Raw genomic sequence first — 13,121 nt, 5'->3', positions numbered from 1 at the left:
GAAAGGAGGAAAGGAGGAAAGGAGGAAAGGAGGAAAGGAGGAAAGGAAGAAAGGAAGAAAGAAAGAAGAAAGAAAAAGAAAGGAGGGAGGAAAGAAAGGAGGGAGGAAAGGAAGGAGGGGAAAAAGACAGAAACTCTGGTTACCGTGTAAGCATAGCTCTCAGGACATAAATGACATGGTCATTCTAATCCTGAGAAGCACTGGAGAAGAAAAACTGTAGGGCTTTTCATTTCCCACTGGAGCCACTCATAAAAAATGTGCATGCTACAACTTTCAGGAATTTCCCTAAAGACGACTGACCATGCCACCCAGTTCCTATAAAATCCCCTCTCATCACCACTTTGCTGCCTCTGGCAAGCAAGAAAGCAGAAGTAGGGCTGCACATTTTCAAAGTGCTGGTTCTGAACAAGTCACGCCCCCTTTGAAAATCCTGACCAATCAGCTCTCTAGGTCAGAGATAAGTAAAGCAAAACTCCATTTCTTAGCAATACAGGCTTCCAAAAGCACTTACAGCTGGAGAAGATGAGAGGAATCATGGCAGCCTTCACATTTGGCTTTCTCTAACATTTCAACAAAATCCCCATTTAACAGGGTCATGCTAATGACTCTCCCAAAGGAAAAGGAAAATTAAAAGCCATAAAGCCATAAGTAACCACTTTCTCCTCAAACCACTGGATGAGTTTACCTTATTCTTAGACAAGCCCACCTCAGTGTCAGCTGGGGAATCTCTAGGTTCACCCTATCTGTGACAATTCCCTCTAGCTGCTCTAGGTGATATAATTTTTTAAAGCCCACCATTTAAATTATGGGTCTTCTGGAATTATAGCAAGGACAATTTTTCAGAACCTTTGGCTTCACTAGTCACCAATTATTGCCTGACAGATGTATTCAAGGAGAGATAACAGAAGACAACCTTCAAAGGAGAAGGAAGGAAACCATCCCCCTATTGAGGGGACAGGAATATTGGCAACCTCCCTCCCCCCCTCCCCAAAGCTGTCTTGCCACACCAGGGAAAAGGAGGCAGGGGTCCAAGATCAGAGTAGAAAGCTCAGCTAGAGGTCATCTAAGGAAAATGGGACCCCCCCCCACCCCGCACAACACCCCGCCATGATTGCCAAAGCAAACAAGTAAACAAACCAAAACCTGGCTTTAAACATTTGATCCTGAAAAGAATATTACAGTTTGAGTAAAAAAGAATGAAGTCTGGAAATAAAAGTTTTCTCTATGAAGCCCATAATCATGATGTAAGAGCTCACTGAAGGGTGATCTCATTCTTTAGAACTCACATGTGGAACCTAGACTCCTGGCTGTGGCTAAGAACAGCCCAGCCTTCGCTAGAGAGATTCCACTTTTATCTTTCATGGCCAAAAGGGTTTTCTTTGGCTGCTAATTTTACTTTGAAAACTGTAGCCACAAGAAGTCACCTGTTTTTCTACTAGGTTTTAAGAACTGTCTTATCCTGGGTTTCACTTCACATCAGTGAAGAGACCGAGCCTGAAGAGATTAGCTTGTGAATATGATCACTCCTGACTTTGAGTTCTCTATTCTCTGCCATTCTGTTCAAAATTTGTCTCCATTACTCTTCCTCCTTGCTTCATTATGAGTTTTTATATTTATTACTCTGTTGTTAAAAACAACACTTTTTAAATTTTTGTAATGTTTATTTTTGAGAGAGAGAGAGAGAGAGAGAAACAGAGCATGAGTGGGGGAGGGGCAGAGAGAGAGGGAGACACAGAATCCCAAGCAGGCTCCAAGTTCTGAGCTGTCAGCCCAGAGCCTGATGTGGGACTTGAACTCACGAACCGTGAGATCATGACCTGAGCCGGAGTTGGATGCTCAACCAAGTGAGCCACCCAGGCACTCCAGAAACAACACTTTGAATATGCTCTTCCTTGGGAGAAAAGAACATGGCCTTCTAAAACACTGCAGGATTTACCGATTTTTAAGTGTAGGGGATTAAATCAAATTGGCACCATTATGTTGACCCCTGCATGGCAACGCTCAGGAGAAGAGTGGGAAATGTGTCTGTTTTTTTTTTTCTTTTAATATTAAATACAATTTATTCTCAAATTGGTTTCCATACAACACCCAGCGGTCATCCCAACAGGTGACCTCCTCAATGTCTGTTTTTAAAGCGTCCAGGCCACAGCCCTGGTTTAAGGAAGGTTTGCTAAAGGAGAAGGGCAAGTTTCTGGTACTGGGAGCTTATTTGACGCAACGTGAAGTATGAAGAGGAAGATGAGCTAAAATCTTGAGACTGTTGACTCAAACGGAAGAAGCTACTGGATTCCCCCCAGCTTAGGCTGTTTGGTTAGCACATCACAGAGGTGGTGAATATCTCTCAAAAGTGTGAAGCCCACGTCCCACCTCTGCAGAGAACAATGCAGCTGGTCCCTTGAACATCAAACATCCGAATTCATATCTTGACAGCTAGACCACCTTTCCCATGCCCTCTCTCGATGACCCCTTCTTCCATTCTCAGTTTACAATGACACTGTTTCCCACTGGTCCTGCACAACCAGGATATATAGATTTCAAATGTAAATCCCTTCGAAAGCTATTTGTGTGCACGGCCAAGTGTGTGTCCTGTAGTATAAGAATGGGAGCCTCTGGAGATACTCCCTGGATATGATACAAATGGTTAAGCTGTGAAGGAAACGTGCTAAGAAAAATACCGGACTAAAGATTTAAAACAAACAACAACAACACAGATTATATACATCACACCCACCGTAAGCACAAGCCTGTGTATCAGTCCACGCAGAAGACAGTAAGGAAACCCGGAGTCTGTGTGCTCCCCACCTTTTAGGACAGGGCTTTTAGAGCTAAGGCAGTGGAAGAAACGTATCACTTCTGCCCATCTGCCCCATTAAAAATCGACATTTAAGAGAGATGGTCATTTTGGTGTAACATTTGCATGTATCCAGTCGTCAAAGTTGTACCACAGTTATGTCCTCTAATTCAAACCTAGCCTTTCAAAGGTCTTAAAAAACATATATGTATGTATATATATATATATATATATATATATACACACACACACACACACACACCACGCTTGCTTGGAATTGAAGTCATCTGGACAGCCACCAGAGATCAAGTAAATTCTCTTAAAGTCTGGCTTTCCTTGCTAGCATAAGTCCACTTGTAATACTGAGAACGCCATGCAAGAAACGCAGGAGAGTCTCTCCACTATTTCGAGAAAATGTAAAGGCCCACCACTGGATTTGTTTTGTGAGCAGAGGGGGAGCCAAGGCCTGCTGGTACTCACCCCCCCGAGCTCGGGCTCAGCCACGCAGCTGGGTGGTGGCGGCTTTGACCACGGAGGCGGGGCCCCTCGGCAGCGCCATCCGGCTGAACTGTGCGCCTTTTCATAAAGGTAGAGGAATTGGGGTTAACCACACTGTAACCCTCCCACCTGAGGAAAAGGCCTGTTTGTTCCGGAAGGCACAGCCCAGCCTTATTTAACTAACTGCAAGCAGCTAATATAAGCACGCCCAAGGCAGCAAGAAAGCTCTAGTTTAGAACAGCAAAGCCATCCATTTGATGAGAGTTCCTCCAGAATCCGACATCCTGAAAGATACCGCTCAGGCGCCTCACCTGACGGTTAGCCTGAAAACACCTGATCCTGTCTCCCGCGTCCCGGCCTGGGGAAACCGATAAGGCTGCCGGGCCACGTCTCAGCCTTCAAAACTTTCCACGGCTTTGGGGATTCCGAGCAGGAAAACCCGTTCAGTGCACACACCTCTCAGCCCTCCCGGGCACGCACGCCTTCCCTAAAGTTGGAGCCCTGCTAGGCGGGCTCCCTTCTCTTACCCTTCCTGCAGCCCCCCGGGGCCCGAAGACCCGGGCCCGGGGGTAGGGACGGCGGGGCGCTGCTCCGGCCGCGCGTCGGCGGGACCGCAAGGCTGAAGTGCGAGCCGGGAGCCCAGCGGCGCGTGGCCAGGCGTTCCCGCCCCGCCCCCGAGTCACCACCTCCGCCGCGTTGCTTCCCTCCGGGCAGCGCGAGCTGGGAGCTGGGCCCCGGGGTACTTTTTTTCCACGTGTAAAGCGGCGGGCCTCTCCGAGCCCCGGGGGGCTGGAGGCAGCTTAGCGGAGCCAGGCGGGGGCGGTGGGAGAAGCAGCGGAGTAGGGACGCCCGAAGACCCCAGGAGGAAAGCAGTCCGGGGAGGGCCGGCGGTGGGGCCCCCGGGGAGGGCCCGCGGAAGGCAGGGGGCCCCCAGGACGCTCCAAGCGGGCTGGAGCCGAGAGACCCAAGGGTACTGACCTGTGGCGGGGCCCCCAGGACAGGCCTGAGGCTCCGTTCCACGCCGGCAGGTCCAGAACCTCCACGCCGGAAGGCATGGTGCTGCCCCTGTGCGGCAGGAGGAGACCGAGGGTGGGATGGCTGCACCTGCCTCGGCCCCGGGGTGCCGACCCCAAGCTTCCGCGCTGGAGTGTCGGGTGTGACGGGCGCTGCGGCCAGCCCGCTCCGCGTCCGGGGTGTCTGCCGGGAGGTCCGGCTAGGGAGAAGCACCTTCTAAAGGGAGCCCGACTGTGGAGCGCTGGTGCCGCCCGCGCGCCCTCCACACTGCCCCCAGGCGGCGGGGCCGCGCACTCCCTGCTCCCCGCGACCCCAGCCTTTTTTCGCTCCCTCTTGTTTTCTGCACCCATTCTGCGCATTTCTGCAGTCATTTCTATTTTGATGCGTTCAGGACACACTCAGTGCCAAGCCGAGTGCTGGGTACTGTGGACACCAGCATAAGAAAGACATGGTCCTTTCCTCTAGGACCTTACATAAACTGGCAAGCTCATTCGGTTAAGTTCATTCATTGGAACGTGTTTGTATTCTGAAGTGTACGATCACAAAACTCTGTGACAAGAGTCATGTTTCGGAGATGTTAAAACTACCGACGCGCAAGGGAAGAAAAACGAATGGCCTTTCGCTCGCGTGGGGGAGCTTGAGCGAACCCCCTGCTCGGGGAGTACGTGTCCCTGTGACCCCGGGAGGGACAGAGGGGCGGCACAGACTTGCAGGACCCGAGCGTCGGGACTCTGTAAGCCTGCGCTCGCAGCGGCCTCTGCTCTTCCCTCCCAGAGCACGAAAGGTAGGGGAACCGGCCTGGGAAACCAGGCATGAATCTTAGAAGGTGGGGGTCTCCGGCATTTGTCCAAATGTCATGTTTCTGCTTTGGGTGATATTGACTTGGCAGTTTGGACCCGGCCAACAGCCTGTTTTCCTGGGAGCCCTCTTCCTTCTTTTCACGTGATAGCAGAAGCAGAGAAAGTCCGACTTCCAGGAGATTTGGATCAGCGAGTGTGTAAAGGTTTGTGGGTTTAGCGAAGACAAAGAATATTCTGCCAAGTAATTATTGTAACGTGCGTCTTCAGGTAGATGTAATTGGACAGAATGATGCGAACAAATATACATAATTGACCCCTCTTTTGCAGGTCGCTTTTAAGGCAAAAATGACTTAGAGTCCCTTTAATCGAGGTGCCCACTGAGTGCAGACAGGCTTGGAAGATCCCGTTTACCCAGTTAGTACAGTGCCCGCAGGTGGGTGCAAGGGTGGTGTGGTTAGGTTCCTTTTTATAAGAAAACGAGAGGAAATGGAACTCTGTGTTCTTGTGGGGAGGATGTGGACCCCCTTGAAAAAGGCAGACGGTGACTTGATTGCAGAGTGTTGGAGGAAGTATATGGAAAGTAGGAAATATTATGTGTGTGTATATATGTACACACACAATTTTTATAGTAAAGAATTTTCAAGCCTTTAATTCAAAGAAAAGCTTGCCATGAAGGAACAGCCCTATTAACTTCAAAATTCTAGCACTCCACCAGGGACAACAATCCCTTTAGAAGTGGACTGTAAACTGGAATAACTTTTTTTGTATCAGCAAACTACCCAAAATACTGAAGTTTTAGAAAACTCCAGTAGAAATTTTAGAACTTCAGTAGAAGTTTTAGAAAACTTCAGTATTTCTACTGAATAACTAATCAGTGGGTAGTTAAAAAGAAAATTCATTGTTAACAGTGCATTTATTAAGAACATTTACCATGTGCAAGGGCTCTGTGCTTCAAGGGGCCAGGAGTAACCCTGTGTGCCCACTCGGTTCGAAGGTTGATTTCCATGTTATCTCACTGAACACTCAGCACTCTGTGTACTGTCATCTGCTTTTGAAATGAGGAAATGGGTTCAGAGAGGTTTAAGTTGCTGCCCTGAGGTCACCCACACAATTTGTAGTAGATCCAAGATTTCTATTCAGATCTTTGAGTTTCCAAAATCTTTATTCTCACTACACTGCTACGCTGAGAGAGATCTAATTCACAGTCACTGCCCTTGAATCACTTTCCTGATCTGGAGAAGTTTCCCTCGTTTCATAAAGCGGGAAAGACATACATGCACATAATAGCTATAATTGGTGATGCACATATTACTGACAGGTCTAAAAGCATTATTTTATTTTTTTTTATAAAGGCATTATTTAAAAAAACGAACGGTAAATAAATTCTTTTTTTTTAATTTTTTTTTAATGTTTATTTATTTTTGAGACAGAGAGAGACAGAGCATGAATGGGGGAGGGGCAAGAGAGAGAGGGAGACACAGAATCGGAAGCAGGCTCCAGGCTCTGAGCCATCAGCCCAGAGCCTGACGTGGGGCTCGAACTCACGAACCGTGAGATCGTGACCTGAGCTGAAGTCGGACGCTCAACCGACTGAGCCACCCAGGCGCCCCTAAACGATAAATAAATTCTTATCAAACACTGTAGGGGAAGAAATAGTTGCAATAGGGAACTCCAAGTAGCTCAAATTTTAATGTGCAAGTGAAACACCAGGGGATCCAGAGACTTAGATTTTCCATTTCTTAAAAGCCATAAATACTGCAAGAATAGCTTATACTTATTATAGAACCTCACATTTCAACGCCTGCAGTCATTATTATGATCCTCATTATATTAAATAATAAGACTTCAGTGTCTCAAGGCTATCTTCATTTAGCCCTTAAAATTAAAAATTAACAAATCAGTTTTCTTTACAAAAAAAGTTTGCTTTGAGAAAACCTTTATTGCACATCATTAAGTTCATTTCTATTTGAATGAATAGCACACAAAACAAAGATACATGTTGTAAAATTCCCTAAAATTCCAATCAGCAGTATCCAAGGAATGTAGACTTTGTTCTTCGTCTTTTAAGGCATACATTTTCTACTTATTTTTAAGTTATGACCATAATTGTTTTTTTAAGGTTTTTTTTTAAAGTACTTTAATGTTTATTTATTTTTGAGAGAGAGCACATGCACGAGCTAGTGGGGGAGGGGCAGAGAATGACTGACTGAGGATCCTTGAAGAGGGCATTGCACTGACTGGAGAGAGCCTGAGGCAGGGCTTGAACTCACAAACTGTGAGATCATGACCTGAGTCAAAATCCAGAGTCAGACGCTTAACCCACTGAGCCACCCAGGCGCCCCAAGAGAAGAATTTAAAATGCGATGATTAGGGATGCCTGGGTGGCTCAGTTGGTTGAGCTGACTCTTGATTTTGGTTCAGGTCAGAATCCCAAGGATTGAGCACCACATCAAGCCCCATGTATAATCCCACGTCAAACCCCAAGTTGAGCCCCATGCTGAGCATGGAGCCTGCTTAAGATTCTTGCTTTCTCTGTCTCTGCCCTTCTCCCCCCCTCCGTGCTCGCTTGCTTGCTCTCTCTTTCCAATAAAAAATAAAATTAAAATAATAAAATAAAATAAAATAAAATAAAATAAAATAATTACTGATATATACCAACCACTTCCCCTCTCTCTCAGGGATGAACCCCAGAGAGTGGTCAAGACCAGAGTTAGTGAGTTTTATGAAGTCAGACTAGGCATTGTTCTCCACTGATGACACAATCAATCCAGTAAAAATAGCTGGAAGCAAGAGTGTAAGAGCTGAAGAGGGGGATAGAGAACATATTCTAAAGCTTATGGCAAAATAAACAAGAAATAACAAGAACCCAATGGCTTCTCTCATCCAAGTTAATTTAAAAAAATAAACCCAATATAAAGCTGCAAAAGACATTAAATATTGCTTTTAAAAATATAAATAGTTCTTGATAAATTATAGCTATTGGTTTGCTCAAAGCAATAGTCTTCAAATATACTGTACCTGATCTTAAAATATCCATACAGTTTCCCAACTCAGCTATATATTATATATCCCTCTAGAGCACAGATTAGCCTGATAGCTACTTTTTACAACAGCAGAATATAGAACCTGGAGGGTCGTCTTCTAATCTGTATTTTCCAGAATTGGGTAGATCTTTGCATTCTGCTATAAATGTACGAAGTTCAGTCTCTGGGAAGCCATCTTGTTGGTAATGCTACATAGAAGAATTAAAAAAAAAAGTTCTCATTAGTAAGTCCCTTGAAAACAGCTTTATTCCACATTCAAAATGGATCATTTGTCAAGGGAGGGAATCTTTCTAAAGGGATAATTCAGTCACTTTCAAGTATTTTCAGGGAGATATAGCCTCTAGAGACATTCTTAGGTTTAGCTACGGAAAAGTCAGTCTAGAATTCTGCAGTGTCCTCCTGGGCTCTCTCTTATGAGTCTGGCTCAATCCAAAATGGGCATGCTGAATCTGAGTCTGAGCCATCCTTCCAGGAAGAATCCATTCTATATACCCTTTGGGAGTCTCTCTTTCAGACAGACAGGTTTAAGGGGTCAGTTCAGGGTCTAAGATCTCTAGAGCATGTGCTGACCAGAGAGGACCAGCCATCACTTGCCCACCTGACAGGTGCTTTGGGCCCATGGAAAAAGGTAAACACCTAAACTGTGAGTCTCAGACTTGTATCATCAAGAGTTGTTAACTAACATTACTACCTTTGAGACCTTGGCTACCACCCTTGAATAACATATAGTTCTCTGCATGAAGAGCTGAAGGCAGTGAACTTTTAGAGCACAGTGGGGCAGGATTTAGACAGGTACAACTATATTCTTTCTCAGTGGCCTTGGTGACTCTAAGCACACATCTGCCAAGCAAGTATTAATAAAGACAATCAGTTTCTGAAATCTAAGTCAGTAAAAATGAAGTCATGGCCCTGGCTTCACAAGCAAGGTATTCATAATTATCAACTCATCAACTCCTACTAACCCTCTCTTTATCCCCGGGGCCATTTATATGATATCATGTTTCAGTACCCCTTCTCATACCCAGAAAGTCCCCAAGTGGAAGTGTCTATGTCAATGGTATACCTAATAGTATAAGGTTATTAGAAATTTAAATATATAGCGATATTTAGCCTGCTTTTCCATATTTCAAAGGGCTCAAAATAACTTTTAAAATATCCCATGTGAGGGACAATATAAATAATAGCTTTTCAAATCAGCTTTTCTAACACATATAAAGCTTACATGGCTAGCACCTGACATATCAATCCCCTCACTCTTCTGGAGATCAGGCCTCAGGATAGTCCCAGGCAGGTCCTTGCCAAGAGTCTGGGTTCAGTCACAGTACACTCCAAACCAAGAGGTTAATTTTTCTTTATGAAAATTGGATTTTAAATGGTCCCCATCAAATTTTGAAATGCCATATGTTTCACTTACCCAATGCCTACTGGTCTTTAGAATTCTAATACGAGTTTAGAAATCTTGTTTGAAAAAAAGCACAATTACTTAGAGACAAAACCTAAAATATTCTACAAATTCAAATTCTTCATTTCTGTTTCTCAATATCTACAATTGAAGTCTTTCTTTTCCACCTTGAAAAAATTAACATTCTAGCTGTTCTCCTCCCTCTTAGGTACCATATTTTATTGCCATTCTACAAGTTCTAGAAAAATGCTGCTACTTAAGCTCTTGATGAACCTACCTTAATTGTTTCATATGTATCAGTGATCAGTGCAATGAAAAGACTTAAAATCATATATATAAAGAGGCTGATGAATGAGTAGAGGTAAATTCTGCTAAACAACCAGACCAAATAACTTTTTTGTTGCATTTTTGCAAATGTGGCAAACATATCATCTCCATTTATCAGAGAGAAAAGGCACTCGGAGACCATGTTCAGAGAACGGAACTGGAAAAAGAAAAGAGAAAAAGTTCACTTTATTTCACATTCCTTCCCACTGGAGATTGTTCATGACACTATACTAAAAAATAATGGACCACGTATCCTTGTAAACTATGTAGTTAGCCTGCAGTAATTACAAGCATTTGCTATGTGATACCTGTAACCTGTATAATGCCTACTGTTTTTCCTGAACAAGCAGCTCCTTCTTTGTGCTCCCCTTAAGGGGAGCAGCCTGAATTGAAGCTGCTGGTTTGCACCCTCAGCGCTTTTCTGAGTCAAGTCTGACCATTCCCTCTGCCTACATGGGAAGAGATCCTAGAAACACTTATGCAGAGATACCCAAGTCCTAACCATGCATGCTCATACTTCTCATTTTAAAGTTCATTCCATTTGGGATAATGGTATTATAATCAGGACTGACTCTGGTAACAAAAAAAATGCATAGATTTCTTCAAGTTCCTCCCTATACTCCCTTTTTAATAAAATCACATTTCCAAAAGTCTTGCCTAAAAAGCTGACTCTTTATTTTTTAAATTTTTTTTAACGTTTATTTATTTTTGAGACAGAGAGAGAGAGAGAGAGAGAGCATGAACAGGGGAGGGGCAGAGAGAGAGGGAGACACAGAATTGGAAACAGGCTCCAGGCTCTGAGCCATCAGCCCAGAGCCCGACGCGGGGCTCGAACCCACGGACCGCGAGATCGTGACCTGAGCCGAAGTCGGACGCTTAACCGACTGAGCCACCCAGGTGCCCCAAAAGCCGACTCTTTATATTGATGAATCAAGTTGACTTATCTTGATCTCATAGGTGGTAAAAAAAATAAATAAAATAAAATAAAATAAAATAAAATAAAATAAAATAAAATAAAAAAAAGACATAATTATCTGATATAGTCCATAAAAGGAGGTGAAGTAGCTGAGTGAATCAATTATTCTCTCAAGTTGGTCACACCTTACCAGTTCACAAACATGGCACCAGATATACGACCTTCGACATTTTCAGGCTGAGTCACAAAATAGAAGGAGCTCATTTTAAAAGAATAACTGGCACTATTTTAGGAGCTTGATAGTAACAGGAAAACGTTGTTTATTGGTACCTTATCATGGTAAGGCCCCAGCACAATCCATCCACAGAAGCAATAGCCCAAATAAATCATTGCGGCACAGCAACAGAACCTGATGACATTGGGCAGCGCTGCCTGAAGGGTCAGAATAAGGAGCTAGGAAAGTAAGAGAGGCTGTTAGAATCCCCTTGTCCCTCAGCCAAAGCAGTGCAATAACTCTGAAAGATAGGAATACCAACAGCATGGAGATCCATGGAATCCTTACGTTGTACTTCTGAAAGAAACCGAGGTATCGAACGACTCCGAGCCACACGAGCATGGTGGAAGTCCCAAGAAGTATGCTACAGACGTCATAACTTGTTAGACTCTAAAACAGAGTGGAAAAAAATAACCAGATTATGTAACAGAAATTCATTGGGACAAAAAATATTTCGTTGGGGGGGGTGGGTGGGTAATAGGAATCAATCAGGCAGTGTTCTAGGTGCTAAGGACAAAGAAGTGAACAGAGAGACAAAATTTCCTTCTCTCCGGAAGCTTGCATTCTAGTGGTGGGAGGGGGGGAGAGATAATAGAAATAAATTAATGGAACTCTCAGTACATTAGCTGATAGTAAGTGCTGAGAAGAAAATTCAGGGGAGGGGAAAAAGAATGCCTCCAGGGTTGCATTTTAAAAGGAGTTGCATTTGAACAAAGACCTGAGAGGAGTGAGAGAGTACAAGCTGAGCAAAAAGCTAGGAGAGGAGTGTTCCAGGCACAGAGACAAGTAAATGCAAAGGCCCCATAGCAGGAGGGTGCCTCAAAAGATGGAGTCCAGCTGCAGTGAGCAATGGGGGAGAGTACAGAGTCACAGAGGTAAGGGGGTAGGTAGTTTAGAGCCTCGTGGCTAATTTAACACCTTTGTATTTTACTCTGATAGGCTGGGGAGATTTGAAAGCTCTGAACAGGATATGATACCATTTGGCTGCTATGATTAAGAGCAGACTGTCCAAAGAGTGAGAAGGCAATTGCAATGATAGAGACGAGAGCTGATGGTGGCTTGGACCAGACTAGTAATGATAGAGGTGATGAGGTGATTTTTAAAGGTAGATTGATAGGATTTCCTCTTGGATTAGATGGAGGGAAGAGGGGATTAGTCAAAGAGGAGAGTCAAGGATAAATGTATGGCTTTTGTCTTAAGCACCTGAAAAGAATTGCCATTAACTGAAGTTAAAAAAGCCATGAAGAAGCAGGTTTGGCCTGTGGAGGTGGAGATTGAGATTTGGGGTGTTCTGTTTTTTGTTTTGTTTTGTTTTTAATTCAAGTTAGTTAACATACAGTGTAGTCTTGGCTTCAGAAGTAGAACCCAGTGATTCATCTCTTACAGATGACAACCAGTGCTCATCCCAAAAAGTGCCCTTCTTAATGCCCATCACCCATTAACCCATCCCCCACCTACCTCCTCTCCAGCAACCCTCAGCTTGTTCTCTGTATTTAAGAGTCTCTTATCATTTGCTTCCCTCTGTGTTTTTATCTTATTTTTCCTTCTCTTCCCGGATGGTCATCTATTATGTTTCTCAAATTCCACATATGAGTGAAATCATAGGATATCTGTCTTTCTCTGGCTGACTTATTTCACTTAGCATAATACCCTCCGGTTCTATCCACATTGTGGCAAATGGCAAGATTTCATTCATTTTCATTGCCAAGTAGTGTTCCATTGTATATGTACACCACAGAGTATGTTAAATTTGAGGTGCCAAGTAGACGTCCAAATGAAGATATGAAGGTGACAATTGAATATCTGAGACTGGAGTTCAGAGAAGAATTCCAAACTGAAGACACAGATTTAGAAATCATCGGCAGAGAGGTACTATTTAAAGCCATGGACAGGATGAGAGCACCAAGACCGTGGCAGGAAAGAAAATATGTCCAAACATTGCACCTTGAGGCCTTGTCACTTTAATAGGTTGGAGAGATGAGAAGGAACCAGCAAAGGAAGTCAGAAGACCAGCCTGTGATTTGGGATGGAAACCAGGTAAGTGATAGCTCAGGG

The 13,121-nt window shown here is 44.2% G+C and overlaps 2 protein-coding genes across 3 annotated transcripts in view; both read right to left on the bottom strand.

Moving 5' to 3' along the window:
- MCOLN2 (mucolipin TRP cation channel 2) overlaps nt 1–4,533 on the bottom strand; it is a 57,074-nt gene extending 52,541 nt beyond the window's left edge. The window contains exon 1 of one of the 2 annotated variants that reach the window (XM_049618473.1): nt 4,268–4,533. In XM_049618473.1, coding sequence (XP_049474430.1) covers nt 4,268–4,344 — 77 coding nt within the window. In that variant the 5' untranslated portion in view covers nt 4,345–4,533. Of the gene's footprint in view, nt 1–3,816; nt 3,951–4,267 lie in introns of those variants that run through there. The other variant, XM_049618474.1, reaches the window with a different exon arrangement.
- A 2,187-nt stretch (nt 4,534–6,720) lies between these two features.
- Nucleotides 6,721–13,121, bottom strand: part of MCOLN3 (mucolipin TRP cation channel 3) — a 28,451-nt gene continuing 22,050 nt past the window's right edge. Inside the window, exons 9-12 of the mRNA XM_049618487.1 lie at nt 11,355–11,456; nt 11,123–11,245; nt 9,827–10,033; nt 6,721–8,335 (exon numbers count right to left, since the gene is read on the bottom strand). Coding sequence (XP_049474444.1) covers nt 8,201–8,335; nt 9,827–10,033; nt 11,123–11,245; nt 11,355–11,456 — 567 coding nt within the window. The 3' untranslated portion in view covers nt 6,721–8,200. The remainder of the gene's footprint in view (nt 8,336–9,826; nt 10,034–11,122; nt 11,246–11,354; nt 11,457–13,121) is intronic.

Source organism: Panthera uncia (genome assembly GCF_023721935.1).
Source record: "Panthera uncia isolate 11264 chromosome C1 unlocalized genomic scaffold, Puncia_PCG_1.0 HiC_scaffold_4, whole genome shotgun sequence".
NCBI classification, from domain to species: domain Eukaryota; kingdom Metazoa; phylum Chordata; class Mammalia; order Carnivora; family Felidae; genus Panthera; species Panthera uncia.
This window is presented reverse-complemented; position numbering and strand designations above follow the sequence as displayed.